General features: G+C 40.3%; 1 protein-coding gene and 1 non-coding gene across 3 annotated transcripts in view; both read right to left on the bottom strand.

The window, feature by feature from the left end:
* The window catches only part of Jakmip2 (janus kinase and microtubule interacting protein 2), a 54,497-nt gene extending 48,369 nt beyond the window's left edge, over positions 1–6,128 (bottom strand). For both annotated transcript variants that reach the window (XM_076855943.2, XM_076855944.2), the window contains exon 1: positions 6,000–6,128. In XM_076855943.2, the coding sequence (XP_076712058.2) occupies positions 6,000–6,128 (129 nt within the window). The remainder of the gene's footprint in view (positions 1–5,999) is intronic.
* Positions 6,129–12,920: 6,792 nt separating this feature from the next.
* Positions 12,921–13,027, bottom strand: LOC143400537 (U6 spliceosomal RNA). Its single transcript, XR_013091460.2, has one exon. It is a non-coding gene; the product is annotated as a U6 spliceosomal RNA (small nuclear RNA).
* Positions 13,028–13,712: the final 685 nt, after the last annotated feature.

Genomic DNA, 13,712 nt, shown 5'->3' with positions numbered 1-13,712 from the left:
AAGACAGTGTCTTCCTGTGATTTTGTCATTTCTTTCAAATTATAAACATTAACCTTTTATTTGTGTAGATAGGAGGTGAGATGAACAAAAAGACAAATGTGAAAATACAGATGCAGGGAAAATACATTCCAACCTGAAGTCAAAACCAAATATAAAAAAAGCACTGCCCTTCTGGCCCATCAATTAAACTAACCCATAAAATCAAAGTTCAAAGGAATACAGTAACATTTAACATTTTTTTATGTCCACTTATTTTAGTTGTCAGGGAACCGGCCTTTGTCCAAGCTGCTTCACCTGTCAGCCTCAGTTTCTCATTTGTAAATTAATATTAGTGGTATCATTCTCAGGTGGTTGTGGTGGGGACTCAGTTAAACAATATATCAAAAATCCTTTGGAAAGCCTGAAGCATATAGGAGATGCATGGCCATTAATATATGGTAGATACTATAGTGCTGATTTTGATAAATACTGTTGTATATAATAATATACTATCATACAATGTTATATTAATACTACCAACAAAAACATAAGGACCTATATTATCATGATAAGACTGACATTACTATATAATGTTAGGAAGACCATAACTGTTTTCCAAACAGAAAGAGAAGTTCAAGGTGAAACTGGGTTTCCTCTGTACTGAGTTTGCTTGCACTGGTCGTATGGACTCTTAGCTTGGAAGACATCTGGAAGAGGTGTAAGCACAGTAGTGGGGTGGAGGGTGGGCCAGGGCAAAGTTGGAGGGAGCTGTGAACAGGTCATTGAAGGATGATTTTTCACATCCCTTCCACCCTGGAGTCCTATGGGGAAAAATGATCATTAGGAAACATTAATCCTACAAGGGAAAGGTTAAACTATGACAGAAGGAAAAGAATTCATGGCTACCTTACACAGGCCGCACGTTGTATTTTTATCTTCTGTCCTCATTCTAGTCTGGCCTTTGAAAAACGCCGTTGTAAATTCTGCTGAGGTAAAGATGGTGATAATGTGAACTTTAATGTGATCATAGAACTAGGATTAACAGCTGGATCCCAGTCAAAGGGAAGGGAAGGGCCAAGAGGTTATCAAAGCAGAACAAGCTTACAGAGGCTTCCACTTGGGTTATCTGCATTGGATGTTCCTGGAATGCTGAACTCTCAGTAAGCTGGTGAGGATTTGCTTTCTTTTTCTTTTTTTCCTCATTCCTTTTATTTTTTTAAACTTATTGGTGCATTATATTTATACATAACTGTGGTATTCATTGTTTATGTAACATAATTAATACGTACATATAAAACTCACTTTGATCAATCTCATCCCCTAGTGCCTTGTCTTTTCTTTCCCTCCTCCCTCTCCTGATCCAGTTGGTTCTACTCTATTGATCTCCCTTCTATTATTATTAGTACTATTATTATTATTATTTTGTTAGTGATTGTAATTATATATGTGTGTGTGTGTGTGTGTGTGTATATATATATATATATATATAAAATTTATTAGTATATTCATATATGGACATAGACTACTTTGGTAGATTTCATTTCCCAGTATTTTCCCATGCCCGTTCCTCCTTCCCTCTCCATCTGCTTCCTCCACTCTATTGGTCTCCCTTCTATTTTCATAAGATCCCCCTTTCCCCCAGCCCTAACTTTCACATAAGAGAAAACATTTGACTCTTGGTGTTCTGAGTTGAGCTTATTTTACACAGCATGATAATTTCCAGTTTCATTTGTTTACCAGCAAATGACATGAAATCATTCTTTGTGGCTGATAAAACTTCATTGTGTGTATACACCACATTTTCCTTATCTATTCATCTCTTGATGGGCACCTAGGCTGGTTCCATAACTTGGCTATATGAACTGTGTTGCTATAAACATTGGTACGCACGCATCACTATAGTGTGCTGGTTTTAGTTCCTTTGGATGAATACCAAGGAGTGGGATAGCTGGGTCTTATGATGATTCCATTCCTAGTCTTTTGAGGACTCTCTGTGCTGTTTTCCAAAGTGGTTGGGCTAATTTGTAGTCATACTAACAATGTGTAAGTGTACCTTTTCCCCATATCCTCACTGGTGGGAATTTTCACGTGTGCCTTGTAACTTTCCATCAGGAGATATGGAGGAGGGAAAAGCTACCACTACAGAAAGTTTGCTTATAAGAAGCTTTACAACTTGAGGAAGTTCAAAGGGTCAATAATTTTTTTAAATTTCTTGCTTTGAGTTATCTTGAAAACAGTGGTAAATGTGCAGATTGAAATAAATACCCAACCCCTAATTTGAGCCTTGAACCTTAAGGGTCTGAGCACTTGAGGAAAGAGAAAGCTTTCCATGAGTGCCTTTGGGACAATGGCACACAGTGGAGTTAGATGCTCAGCATTCCCCGGATCTCTTTTGCTTACAGAGGGAATTCCCATTTTAGCTTCTCATTTGCTGTGTCACTGGGAGTGAATGAGTTAAACAATTTGAAACTGGTTTTCTTCCTCAGTGAAATCAGAATATTCATCATGCCCTGCCATTGTCCCAGGCTTGCTCTGAGGAGGGGAAAGCTCTTTGCAGTCTGAAGGGCTATTCAGGTGCAGACTACTCATTCCTGTCTGGAGCCAATTCCTCCCAGACCCTGCCACCTGGCCTGCTGTTCTGCTGCCTCTACCCTTGAATCCTTTTCTCTGCTTCTGCCCCTTCATCCCCCCTGTCACGTGATCACACTGCTCACTACAGTTATATTGTCTTAGAAGGAGAGAACAAGCCACGGGGAGTCTAGTGAATGGACTACTTATCTCACTGCCATCCCTGATGTGTTCACGCACACTGAACAGCAGACCCAGCCTTATGGTACACAGAGAAAAGAGAGAGGAAAATATTACAGTTTACTGGCTCAGGGAAAAGATGGACCTTGGTGGAAATCCTTTCCCCACCCAAGCCTAAGGCTTCCCACATTATAACAGTGTTTATGTGACAGAGTTGTCTGGAAACCATTTAGGAAGGCTCAAGTGAGTTTACTCAGCAAGTAGTTTGGAGCACCTCCTACCTGCCAGGCAGTTTCTTTGTCTGTAAATTTCGGATAGCAACAATGCCCATTTCAAGGCAGGTAATGAGGGTCAAATGAGATAGATGCATGAACACCTTTAATACACTTGACACAAACTGCATCACACACACACACACACACACACACACACACACACACACATCCTATGAAGCAGATGCCACCATTGTCTCATATGACTGAAGAGGAAAACACGGAGGGTTCTATGATCTACTCAGAGTCACTGAGGTGCTCAGGATAAGAGCTGGGGTCATGGCAGGCTGGAGTGGGTGTGTTAGGTGTGTGATGGATAGAAACATTCAATACATTGTAGCTATTTACATTATCAGTATTTATGACTCTGTTCTGTGCATGATAGATGTTTTGTAAATGTCAAAGTGATTATATATCTTGCTGGAAAGATGAGTAATGGCCCATCACCCCAAAGCTTTCCACTCTTTAACTACTCTATTCCCAATAGTTGCAGTATCATTTTATCATCAGCACCTCAGAGCCAAACCAAGGGTATAAATTTACGTCTGGCTATTGTTCATGTTCCTTCTGCTGCAGCCTGGTTCTTTGAAAACACAATCATATTTATTTATAATAAAATTGCTTTATGACTTGTTTGCCCTCTAGATTCCCTGTGCTCTTTGGAGAAGGCTGCTGATGGGTGGTGACACTTTGTGCTGGGTTGTAATTAGCTGCTTCAGACAGGGTGAAAGGTAGGGGCAGCCAGGAGAGGGAAAGATAAGGCTGTGTTTTTATTCGAGATTCCACTGCTAGTGTCCTGTCAGTGTCTGCAGAGGAAGGGGAGATGACACCTGTGCCCATTCCCAGAGGGACAGGCAACCTCATTCAAGCTCGAATGTATAGGAAAATGGTAACGGTGGTTTCCTTGGGGCCTCTGTTTCTGGGGAATCTATAGAGCTTTTCTGACAAGCAGGGACAATTTATGGTTACCAGTCTTCATACCAATGAGCCTCTTCCTAGGAAGATCGTTTGTCATCCTGTTGTTGCTATAATTAAAGGAGTCTATCTCCCTTCAAATATTATACTGCCCCAGGGAAAACCAAGGACAGGTTCACAGGCAGTGAGACCTGGGAGGGGTCTTAAAGTGGAGTGCTTGTTGGCACTGGGAAGCCCCTCCATCTGAATCGCCTGGGCTGCTTCCCAGGGGTACAAGTCCTGGTCCCCACTCTGTCTCCTTTATTATTAGAATTCTTAGCCTGGAGGCTCAGGAAATCTCAATTCTTAACAAGTTCCCAAGATTGGTCTATTGCACAGTGATGCTTAGAAGACATAGATATCCAGTCACAGAATCAGTCATCTGAATTACAGACAGAGACATTGAGACACTTAAATTTTCCTCCAGAGGGAAAGATAACACTTAGGACTTCTGACTCTCAAACTAATGTTTTTTTTTTTTTTAATCACAATTCCTTTTGCTTTGTGGAAACCAAGTAATTTCTTTTGTAAACTTTATTTTAGCGTTTATTTATCCAAGGCCAAGGCTTAGCTGAAACAGGAGGCAGTGGGTTTTGCTGATCCAAGGCCCATTTATTATTATTGTTGAAACAAGGAGGAATAGAATTTGGGGGAAATAACAAATTAACATTTAATAGTGATGTCACGGAATAAGAATCATAGAAAATGGAATCAGAACACTCATTGCCTTGTGACCTAGTGCTGCTGATCTAGAATGCTTTCTTACTACACAGTTATCTGAATGAGACTTCTTGACACCGATATGGTTGTCTCCAGATGACAGGGATCAAAAATGTCTTAGCACATAATGGATACTTCAAAATGCTTTCTTGGCCACAACTGCTCTATATTGACTCTGCCCTGGTGAGATATGTGCTAGCTTATCCATTTTAGTGATAAGATTCAGAGAAGTAACAAGATTTTCCTAAATTTGGTTAGCAACTGACTAAAGTTCAGAGAACATTATAAAGAACACTAATATTAATAAGTTTTTGAGCGTTTGCAGTTCTCTGGGCACTTGTGAACGATTTTCTGACTTAATTCTCACAGGTACTTTTATGTACCTGATTTATACCTCCTCACAGCCCCAGGAGATAGTGGCAGCACTTTACTGATGAAGAAACTGAGTTGTAAAGAAGAAATCACCTTTTATTCAATAAACAGACGTTGATTTTTAAGTTCTGGATATTATCTAGGCTCTAGAGACACCAAGTAAGCCAAGTCTCTCCTTTCAGAGAGATGACACTTGAGTGGGGAAAGATGAGCACTAAGGAAGTAAATACATAAATAAATATATAAATTAGCATGAAACGAGAATGAAAAGAATAGTCCACAGGGAGTCCTCGGCACTGGGGAAATGATCTGGGTGGTCAGATGAGTGAAGCTTGAACAGCCATAGAGGGAGGTGAGGAAAGGAGCAAATTTCCGACCAGGGGAAGAACAAGGGCAAAGACCCTGAATGTGCTTGGCGTATCTCTCTTGGTCCAGCAAAGAGACTAGAGCAGCAGGATCAAGAGAAGGTAGGTAGTGTGGGATGAATCAAAGAGGGGGCTGGAGGTCATATCCGGTAATGGTAAGGGAAATCCTTCGACTGAGAGAGGGTTAGTAAGCCATTGGAATATACTGGGCAGCAGAGTGAAATAAAAGGATGTATCATCCAAGGACTGCTCTGAATGCTGTGGAAGGAATACTCAACGGAGAGCAAGGGTGGAACTCCTCCAGGGTTGTACAATAAAGCGTTAGGAAACGGTGGCGGCCGTCCTTGTCTCAGTATGTCTGTCTTGTTTCCTGCACCAGCTTCCTGAGGAGGTAGAGCTGCATCTAGTGAGCATGCTCATCTCACTCTCTGTCCCTCCACCACAAACCAGAGAACCACCATGCATACAGAGGTTGTTGCCCTCTGGCAAGGGACATACTGGGGTGGGCCAGCAGACAGAGCTGTGCTTGCTGCAGGTGAATGTGGCCAGGACTTTCCCAAGGCCACGGCCACAGGAAGCCCTCACTCACCTTAGACTTCTCTTGATGCAGCTCTATCTGAATGTCTGTGAGCTTGGTCCTGAGGTCTTCATTGGCAGCTTGAAGGGCGACAATGAGTGCCTCGGGCTTCTCGCCCTTATTTCGCCCTTTCTTGGACATTGTTCCTTTCTAAGTGGAGTCTGTTGGTTTGTAATCCTTTCAAGCAGGTGCTGCCATGTTACTGATTCTTAGCCTGGGGTGCGTGGTTTCAGCATCTACTGCATGGCGCTCCTTGGTAAGGTGTCCACATCTGCCCTGGAAGCCCTGAGAAGAGGCAGAGACAGCAGTGACTGTTTGGCAAAGACCTGGGCTTGGAGCCAGGAGGTACACTCTCTGCCTGAGTGGCCTGCAGCTGCCTCCTCCTGAGGCTCTCCTGTCTCTGGCATCTCCTCCACACTTTGCACTGAATTTACAGTGGTTTCTCCAAAAGCCTAGTCTGATCATGTCAACGCCCTGCTCCTCTAGCTGTAAGCTTATGACTTGCCCATCTTAGAGCGCTCTTCCTGAATCTGCCCACTCTCTTCCATCCTTATCCCTTCCAGGTCAGTCACTGATACTCTGGCCATTAAGGAACATGGGTCTTAAGGGAAGTCACCTAGGTGGCTGTCTCCAAACACTCAGAAGTCGAATTTTAAGAAAATCCAATGTATGCAGACTGAAGATTATATAATGGCTAAATGACAGGACGTGGGGATTAAGTATTAATGGATTAGTGGGTTAAATGAATTACTCAGACATTCAGTTAATATTGTTAAGAGTTTCTTCCATATGCTTTGCTAGGTGCTGTATGTTGAAATAAACTAAAATAAGAGTTCCAAGGCAGAAGAACAATCTCTCCATCATCACCACTATCATCTCTCTGATTAGAGTTTTAAAGAAATACACACCAATTGTTTCAGAAGTATAGACAAGCACTTTTCCTTCTGCCTGGGGTGAATAAGAAAAGCTCCTGAGGAAGGCACTATTGGCCTGATACTTAAGGAGTGGTGCAGCATCAACAGATGAAGAAACAGATAAGGCATCCTGGGCTGAGAAAATGGCCAATGCTGAGACACAGCAGAGACGAGCCACAGTGATTATTGTGTGGAAAAGATGGGGTCTTGTTAATTACAGTCTGGATATGGATATGGCTGGTGGGCACTAACAGGAAAGAGATTTGGTGTGGTGTTCTGATGGCAGAGTGGGGAGAGAATGGAGGCAGGGAGATCAGCCAGAATGCTATTGAATTTATCTAGGTGATGGGTGATGAAGGCCTAATCAAAATGCCTGGTTTACAAATCCTTAAATACTTCATAAAAACAAGGGGGAGTCAGAAAATTATGAGGATTGAATGGTTAATGTCAATGGGAAAAACATGATAAGATACTGGAGAAAGGTTCAAAAATCAGTGTTTTGTACATTGAGGTGCTTCAGTGCACACCTAAGTGTGTGTGTGTGGGGGGTGTCCTGCTGATCATCCATGTGTTCCAGCAGCTGCTATGCTCTCAAGGGTCTTGTATTTATCTTTGAGGGCTGTGCTGGGATCCTGGGCTGTGTGCCATCCCTCATGAGCACTGGAGCTGTGCCCTTTGGAGTGTGTCCGGGAGACATAGGGAGAGTCAGGGAGGGTGAGCCTGTCTACAGCAGTCCTTAAACTGTCCATCATGTTCAATCCTGGGCTAGATACCAGAGTTGGCCTTCATGCTTTTGCAAATCTTGCCTGATCATTAAACTGGAGGACTGGAAGACTTCTAAAAAGCAACCTTTCCTTGCAGTTAGTAGTAAAATGAATTAAGCAAGCATTATTGAACACTACTAGGCATAAAGATAAGTATGATTATACTTAAAACTAAGTAGGTACTGGTTTTAAGTATAATCAGGGCTAATTGGTTTCTTTTCCTTTGGTTGATCTTTAAATGTTGGAGTTCCCCAGGCTTCTCCAGAGCATATCTCTTGGCCTCTCCTGTGACTCCCAGTTTTATATCATTAGCTCTAAGCATTCTTCAAACCCCACACTTGTATGTAGATTCCACTGTTTATTTACCAAATTCACTTGAGTATCTGATTGGCATCTGAAATCTAACATAAATAATGCACTATCTTTATAACTAGTCTCCTACAACCACATTCTCCCAAGTTTCCTCGTATCATTAAATGGGACTGTCACATGTCCTGTTGTTCCTGACACAAGCTTGGAAGTCATTATTTTCTTCTACTTTATTCCTTATTTTTCTTAACCAGTCTTCTGGGATGTTCTTTCTGCTTTACCTTTCAAATAATTCTCTTTAGCCAACTTCTCTCAAACCCCTAAAGTGCTGTTGGGACACAAGAAAAAGGAGCTCGGGGAAAAAAAAACAAAACAAAACAAAACAAAACAAAACAAAACAAAACAAAACAAAAAACCTTCCTATTTTTTCACATGGCTCTCCTGAATGAAGAGTGGGAATTTTTAAATGGAAAATATTGAGCAGCAGAGGAAAGAACTTGATCAAAAACCTGGAGCCACAGATTTGCCTGATGTATTCAGAAAAGGCTGTGAACTGTGAGAAGATAGGTTGAGGTCAGATTTCAAAGTTTCTTGCATGATAACCAGGGAGTTTGGATTTGATTAGGAAGAAGTGAGGAATATTTGACTATTAAGTGGCAATATTTGACTATTAAGTGTAATAATAAAAATAAGAGCTGATGGTGACTGACTTGAGTATCTGATTGGCATCTCAAATCTAACATAAATAATGGACTACCTTTACTACTAGTCTCCTAAAACCTCATTCTCCCAAGTTTACTCTGGGAGTAATCAGTCCATCATTTGGACTAGGCACTGAATATTCTAATCTCATTTAATTCTCACAAAAATTCAGGGACAAATCATTCACAGAAAGATTAGGTCATTTGCTTAAGCCGATCAAGTGTTGGCAGCAAAGCTCAGGTGTGAATCCAGGCTGTCTGAGACTGGGACCCAAACTCCTATCCTCTGGTTCGCACTCCTTTATATTGTGTTTTAGAAATGTTAACTATGTGGTTATGAAAGATGAGTTACTAAAGAGGGAGAGATGGGAGGGAGGAAATCAGACTGCTTCAACAGTCCATGTGAGAGGTGACATGGGCTGGAAGGGATGAAAAAGAGTGGCAACTTTAAAAGAAGGAGACATTGATGGAATTATGTTCTCTTTTTAAACATTGTTACTGGTTTGAACATTCTCTCCTGTTACACATAATAAGTGCAAACTCTCAGGAACTGCTTGTAGCCAAAATGTGCAAAGCAACAGGTACAATAGATACATTTTGCATTTTCATTTATAATGCTTTCCAAAGAATTATAATACTATGCACCAGATTTCATGTATTTTTAATCTGGGAAGTAGGAATGTAATCTCATAAAAGCTGAAGAAAAAGAATGGGTAAAAGAATTAGATAAATGTTCAGGGGAGAAAAAAGCAACATGGGAAATTAGAATCAGCTTATGGATATCTTAAGGTGGGAAACTACACAACTATGGTCCTATGTACCACTCTGGTGGCATAGAACTTTCTAACATCTTCTCTAGTGGTGATGGGTGCCTGGCAATTTCATTCTCTAAATTCACTATTAAAGGTGTAGCTTTTTATGAGACAAAAGTCACTCACTCCCCATGAACTCTACACTTTTAAAGTGCATAATTCAGTTGTTTTTAGAATATATTAACAAGGTTGTACAAACATCATCACATTCAATTTTAGAACATTTTCACCATTTCTAAAAGAAAACCTGTATTGATTAGTAGTCATTTTGAGATTCTCTCCCAAACTCTCTTAGCTTTCCCTGTAAACTGCTAATCTACTTTTCGTATGGATTTGCCCATTCTGAATATTTTGTATAAACAGAATCATACAACATATATTATTTTCTGCATGTACAACTGACTATAGTCACCATCCAGTTAATCCATTCAACTGGATTAAGGTTCTGATTAGGTTAAGGCTCTTATAATCTATAAGATCATTTGACCTCTTACTTTAGTGTAATTTTTTCAAGGTTCATCCATGTTGTAGCATATATTGATACCTCATTTCTTTTTATAGGATTTTTTTTGGGGGGGGAATGACTGGGGATTGAACCCAGGAGTGCTTTACCACTGACTGAGCTACATATCCAGCTCTTTTTATTTTTTGGTTTTAAGGCACAATCTCACTAAGTTGTTAAGGGCCTTGCTAAGGTGAAGCTGGCCTGGAACTTTCCATCCTCCTGATCAGCTTCCCAAGGTGCTAGGATTACAGGTGGGCACCACCACATCTGGCACTTCATTTATTTTTACTGTTGAATAATATTCCCTTGTGTGGGCAAACTGTATGTTATATATCCACTCATCACCTGATGGACACTTGTGCTGCTTTTGCATAAGTGCCTTAAGGTCAGCTTTTGAGAGAAGCTGGTAACCATGAAGAGAGATCCCACCCTTCAGGTGTGTGCTTAAGAGCACAAAGGAGAACACCTGAAGTGTCCCAGCACACAGATGGGTGTTTGTAGACCATTCAGAAATTCTTTGTCATTGAGGATGTCTGACCGCAGATTATGTGGAGGAGGGATAGAAGCCTTGTTCAACTAAGGACCAGTCCTCACAGGAGCTTTATAACATAAAACACTTGAAGGAATTTTAGGTGAACCCTCCCTACATTTCCTTCTCATAGCTACAGGGTCAGGCAGCGGAAGCCTCTGACAATATTATGAGGTATCAAATAGAATTTTACTCTATCCTTGTGGCCCTACTCCATTATATCAGGCACCTCCTACAGTCAGAGTGACTGAGTTCTCTATTATGAGGTCTCTGATGAAGATATTAGAGACGATGGAAAGACTCCCAGGATTATTTGCATTTTAAATGGAGGATTGCTGCTCAAGAGCAAGACTTAATGCAGGAATAGATTGTTAATGGAAGAATAACAGACATCACTCACTCATTTAACAGACATTTACTAAGGAGGAAATATCATGTAGTGTTTTAGAGTAGAGCTACCCAAATTTTTGGTCTGATTGCATCGAAATATATGGGAGAGCTTTAGTGATCTGGGGATTTTTCTATAGTTGCTGCCAGGGGATTCTGGTTCACAGGCCTCTTTGAGGGCGTCTGGTACAGTATACGCTATGGAGTTTAACTGTCACCTATGTGGTTTGGATTAAACCATTTAATTCTCAAGACCTCAACATTTCTCACCTTTAAAATGGGGTGAGAGGCACAGGGATCTACAGTACTTATCACATTCGACTGTTGGACAATTTAACAAAAGAAGGCAAGTTGTGCTCTTATTGGGCTCACAACCCAGGAAGACGGACAATCTGATTGTTTTCCATTTCTACCATGGACCTAGGTGGAAGATATGAAGTAGCTTATAAGCACTGTCCTCAAGGTACTTCAATTGGGTATGAATGTTAGGGATGTGCAAAAATCGTGATCCTTGAGGGTCTACACTTATGGGAGGCTTCTTATATTAAAAAAGCCCTTCTGTTCTTGGTTCTTTACAGACTTATTTAGATGTTGGCAAAAATAAATAAATAACCTCTTGACTGAGAAAAACAGAGAAGAGAGTGAACTCAACATGAGCAAACGACACCCCTGTTCTTTCTCACCAAGGTGGCTCCTCTATGACTTTTGGAGACCCCAAGCATGGCGCCACGCTTGAAATCATCTTGAGCTTACCTACTCCCAGGTCCTTTCATATCTTTTAGTGTTCAGGTAAATTCAGAATTATTCCTTTAAATAAAATTTCCAGGTTTAAAAGTTTCTGTTTTAGCTTTTTCATTATTGTGATCAAGAGACCTATGGAGAACAAAGTCGAGGAGGAAATGTTTATTTGGGGCTCATGGTTTTAGAGGTCTCAGTCCACGGACAGCTGACTCTTAGCTCTGGGCTCAACATGAAGCAGAAGGGTGTGGAGGAGGAAAGCAGGCACTGGCCATCAGGAAGCAGAGAAAGAGCTCTGCTCACCAGGTACATGCCCACAGTGACCCACCTCCTCCAGCCATGCACACCCTATCTGACTATAGTCACCACCCAGTTATCCATTCAACTGGATTAAGGTTCTGATTAGGTTAAGGCTCTTATAATCTATTCATTTGACCTCTTTGCATTGCTTCATGAATGAGCTGTTGAGCGTCACCTCATATCTAAACCATAACTGTTCCCATTTAGCCATCTTTTTGTCATGACAAAAATCTGTGTTGTACAATATGTTGTTTTGAAACTTGCATACATTACGGAATGGGTAAATCAAACAAATTAATGTATGCATTACCTCACATACTTATTTTATCGAAGTAAGAACAATGAAAATCTACTCTTTTATCAATTTTATAGTTATATAATATATTGTTATTAACTGTATACACTATGTTATATAATAGATCTCCAGAACTTATTTCTCCTTACTGAAATTTTCTACTTTTTTTTTTTTTTTAATTATCATCTCTCTATACCCAACCCCCTGCCTTAGCCCCTGATAACCCCGGTTCTGTTCTCTGCTTTTATGAACTTGACTTTTTAGATTTCCTAAATAAGTGAGATTATGCAATATTTGTCATTTTGTGCCAGGTTTGTTTCATTTAACACAATGCTGTCTGGGTTCATCCATGTTGTTGCACATGATTTCCTTGTTTTTAAAGACTGAGTGAGTGGTATTCTATTTTATATGTACAGCACATTTTCTTTTTCTGTTTAATCTATGAATTGGGTTGATTCCATATCTGGGCTACTGTCATACCAGCATTATTCTTTTTATAGTGACATACTTTAAGACCCAAATGAAAAAATTGGGAACACATAATTGAATCAATGCATAAGTATTTAAAACATGAAAAATCTATGCATTGATCTCAGGTTATAATCCTGGCTGACTAGTCTGTTCAGAAAAATAAAAATATCCTAGAAACCTAATATTTTGGTGTCTAATTATATATTTTTTAAATACAAAATGCTTCACAAATTTTCAGGTCATCTTTGCACAGGGTCCACAGTAATCTTCTTGGTATTGTTCCAATTTCAGTGTATGTGCTGCCTAAGTGAGAACTAACTACATTTCTACTGATTCTTCCATCCTAAAATACTACACAATTCTTTGACAGAAATGTGGCCACATATTTGATCAAAAAAAGATAGGCACTATTTACTGAGCTTGACTTTTTGTAGATGTTAAGAAGCGCAGGTATCAATCCAATCCTTCACTGACCTCCAGTCTATAAAGAAGAAACAAGTAGCTGCAAAGAGAAAACAAATTCTAGAAAGCTATTAAGGATAAAAGCTGTGGAACAGCACCACGTGGCTGGAGAAGGCATGAAGACTTCATAAGGGACCTGGCATGGGAGCTGGCCCAGAGTGGACTTCTCCCTTACTCTGTGCCATGCCTGGTGCTAAGCACTAATACTAGAGCTACTCCATTCAACTCTTCCTAATTTTTACTCATTATTTTTTAGATTTAGATAGAGGAATTGAGAATTAAAAGATTTAATTAACTTGGAAAATACTGCAATCATGAAATGTCAGAGCTGCAGCTCAAATACACATCTGTCAGTCTCCAGATCTTCTTAGTTACAATGCATTTTAAAGGGCAGAATTCAGATTCCGTTGCCAGTAGACTACAGCTATGGCTCAGAATGGAAAGGTCAGCTGGGGACCTAAGAACATAGAATGGTAGAAAATGGTGGTCAAGAGCCTGAAATTTGAAATCGGAAAAAATAGCTTTGAATTAAATTGCT

Source organism: Callospermophilus lateralis, chromosome 5 (assembly GCF_048772815.1).
Source record: "Callospermophilus lateralis isolate mCalLat2 chromosome 5, mCalLat2.hap1, whole genome shotgun sequence".
Lineage (NCBI taxonomy): Eukaryota > Metazoa > Chordata > Mammalia > Rodentia > Sciuridae > Callospermophilus > Callospermophilus lateralis.
This window is presented reverse-complemented; position numbering and strand designations above follow the sequence as displayed.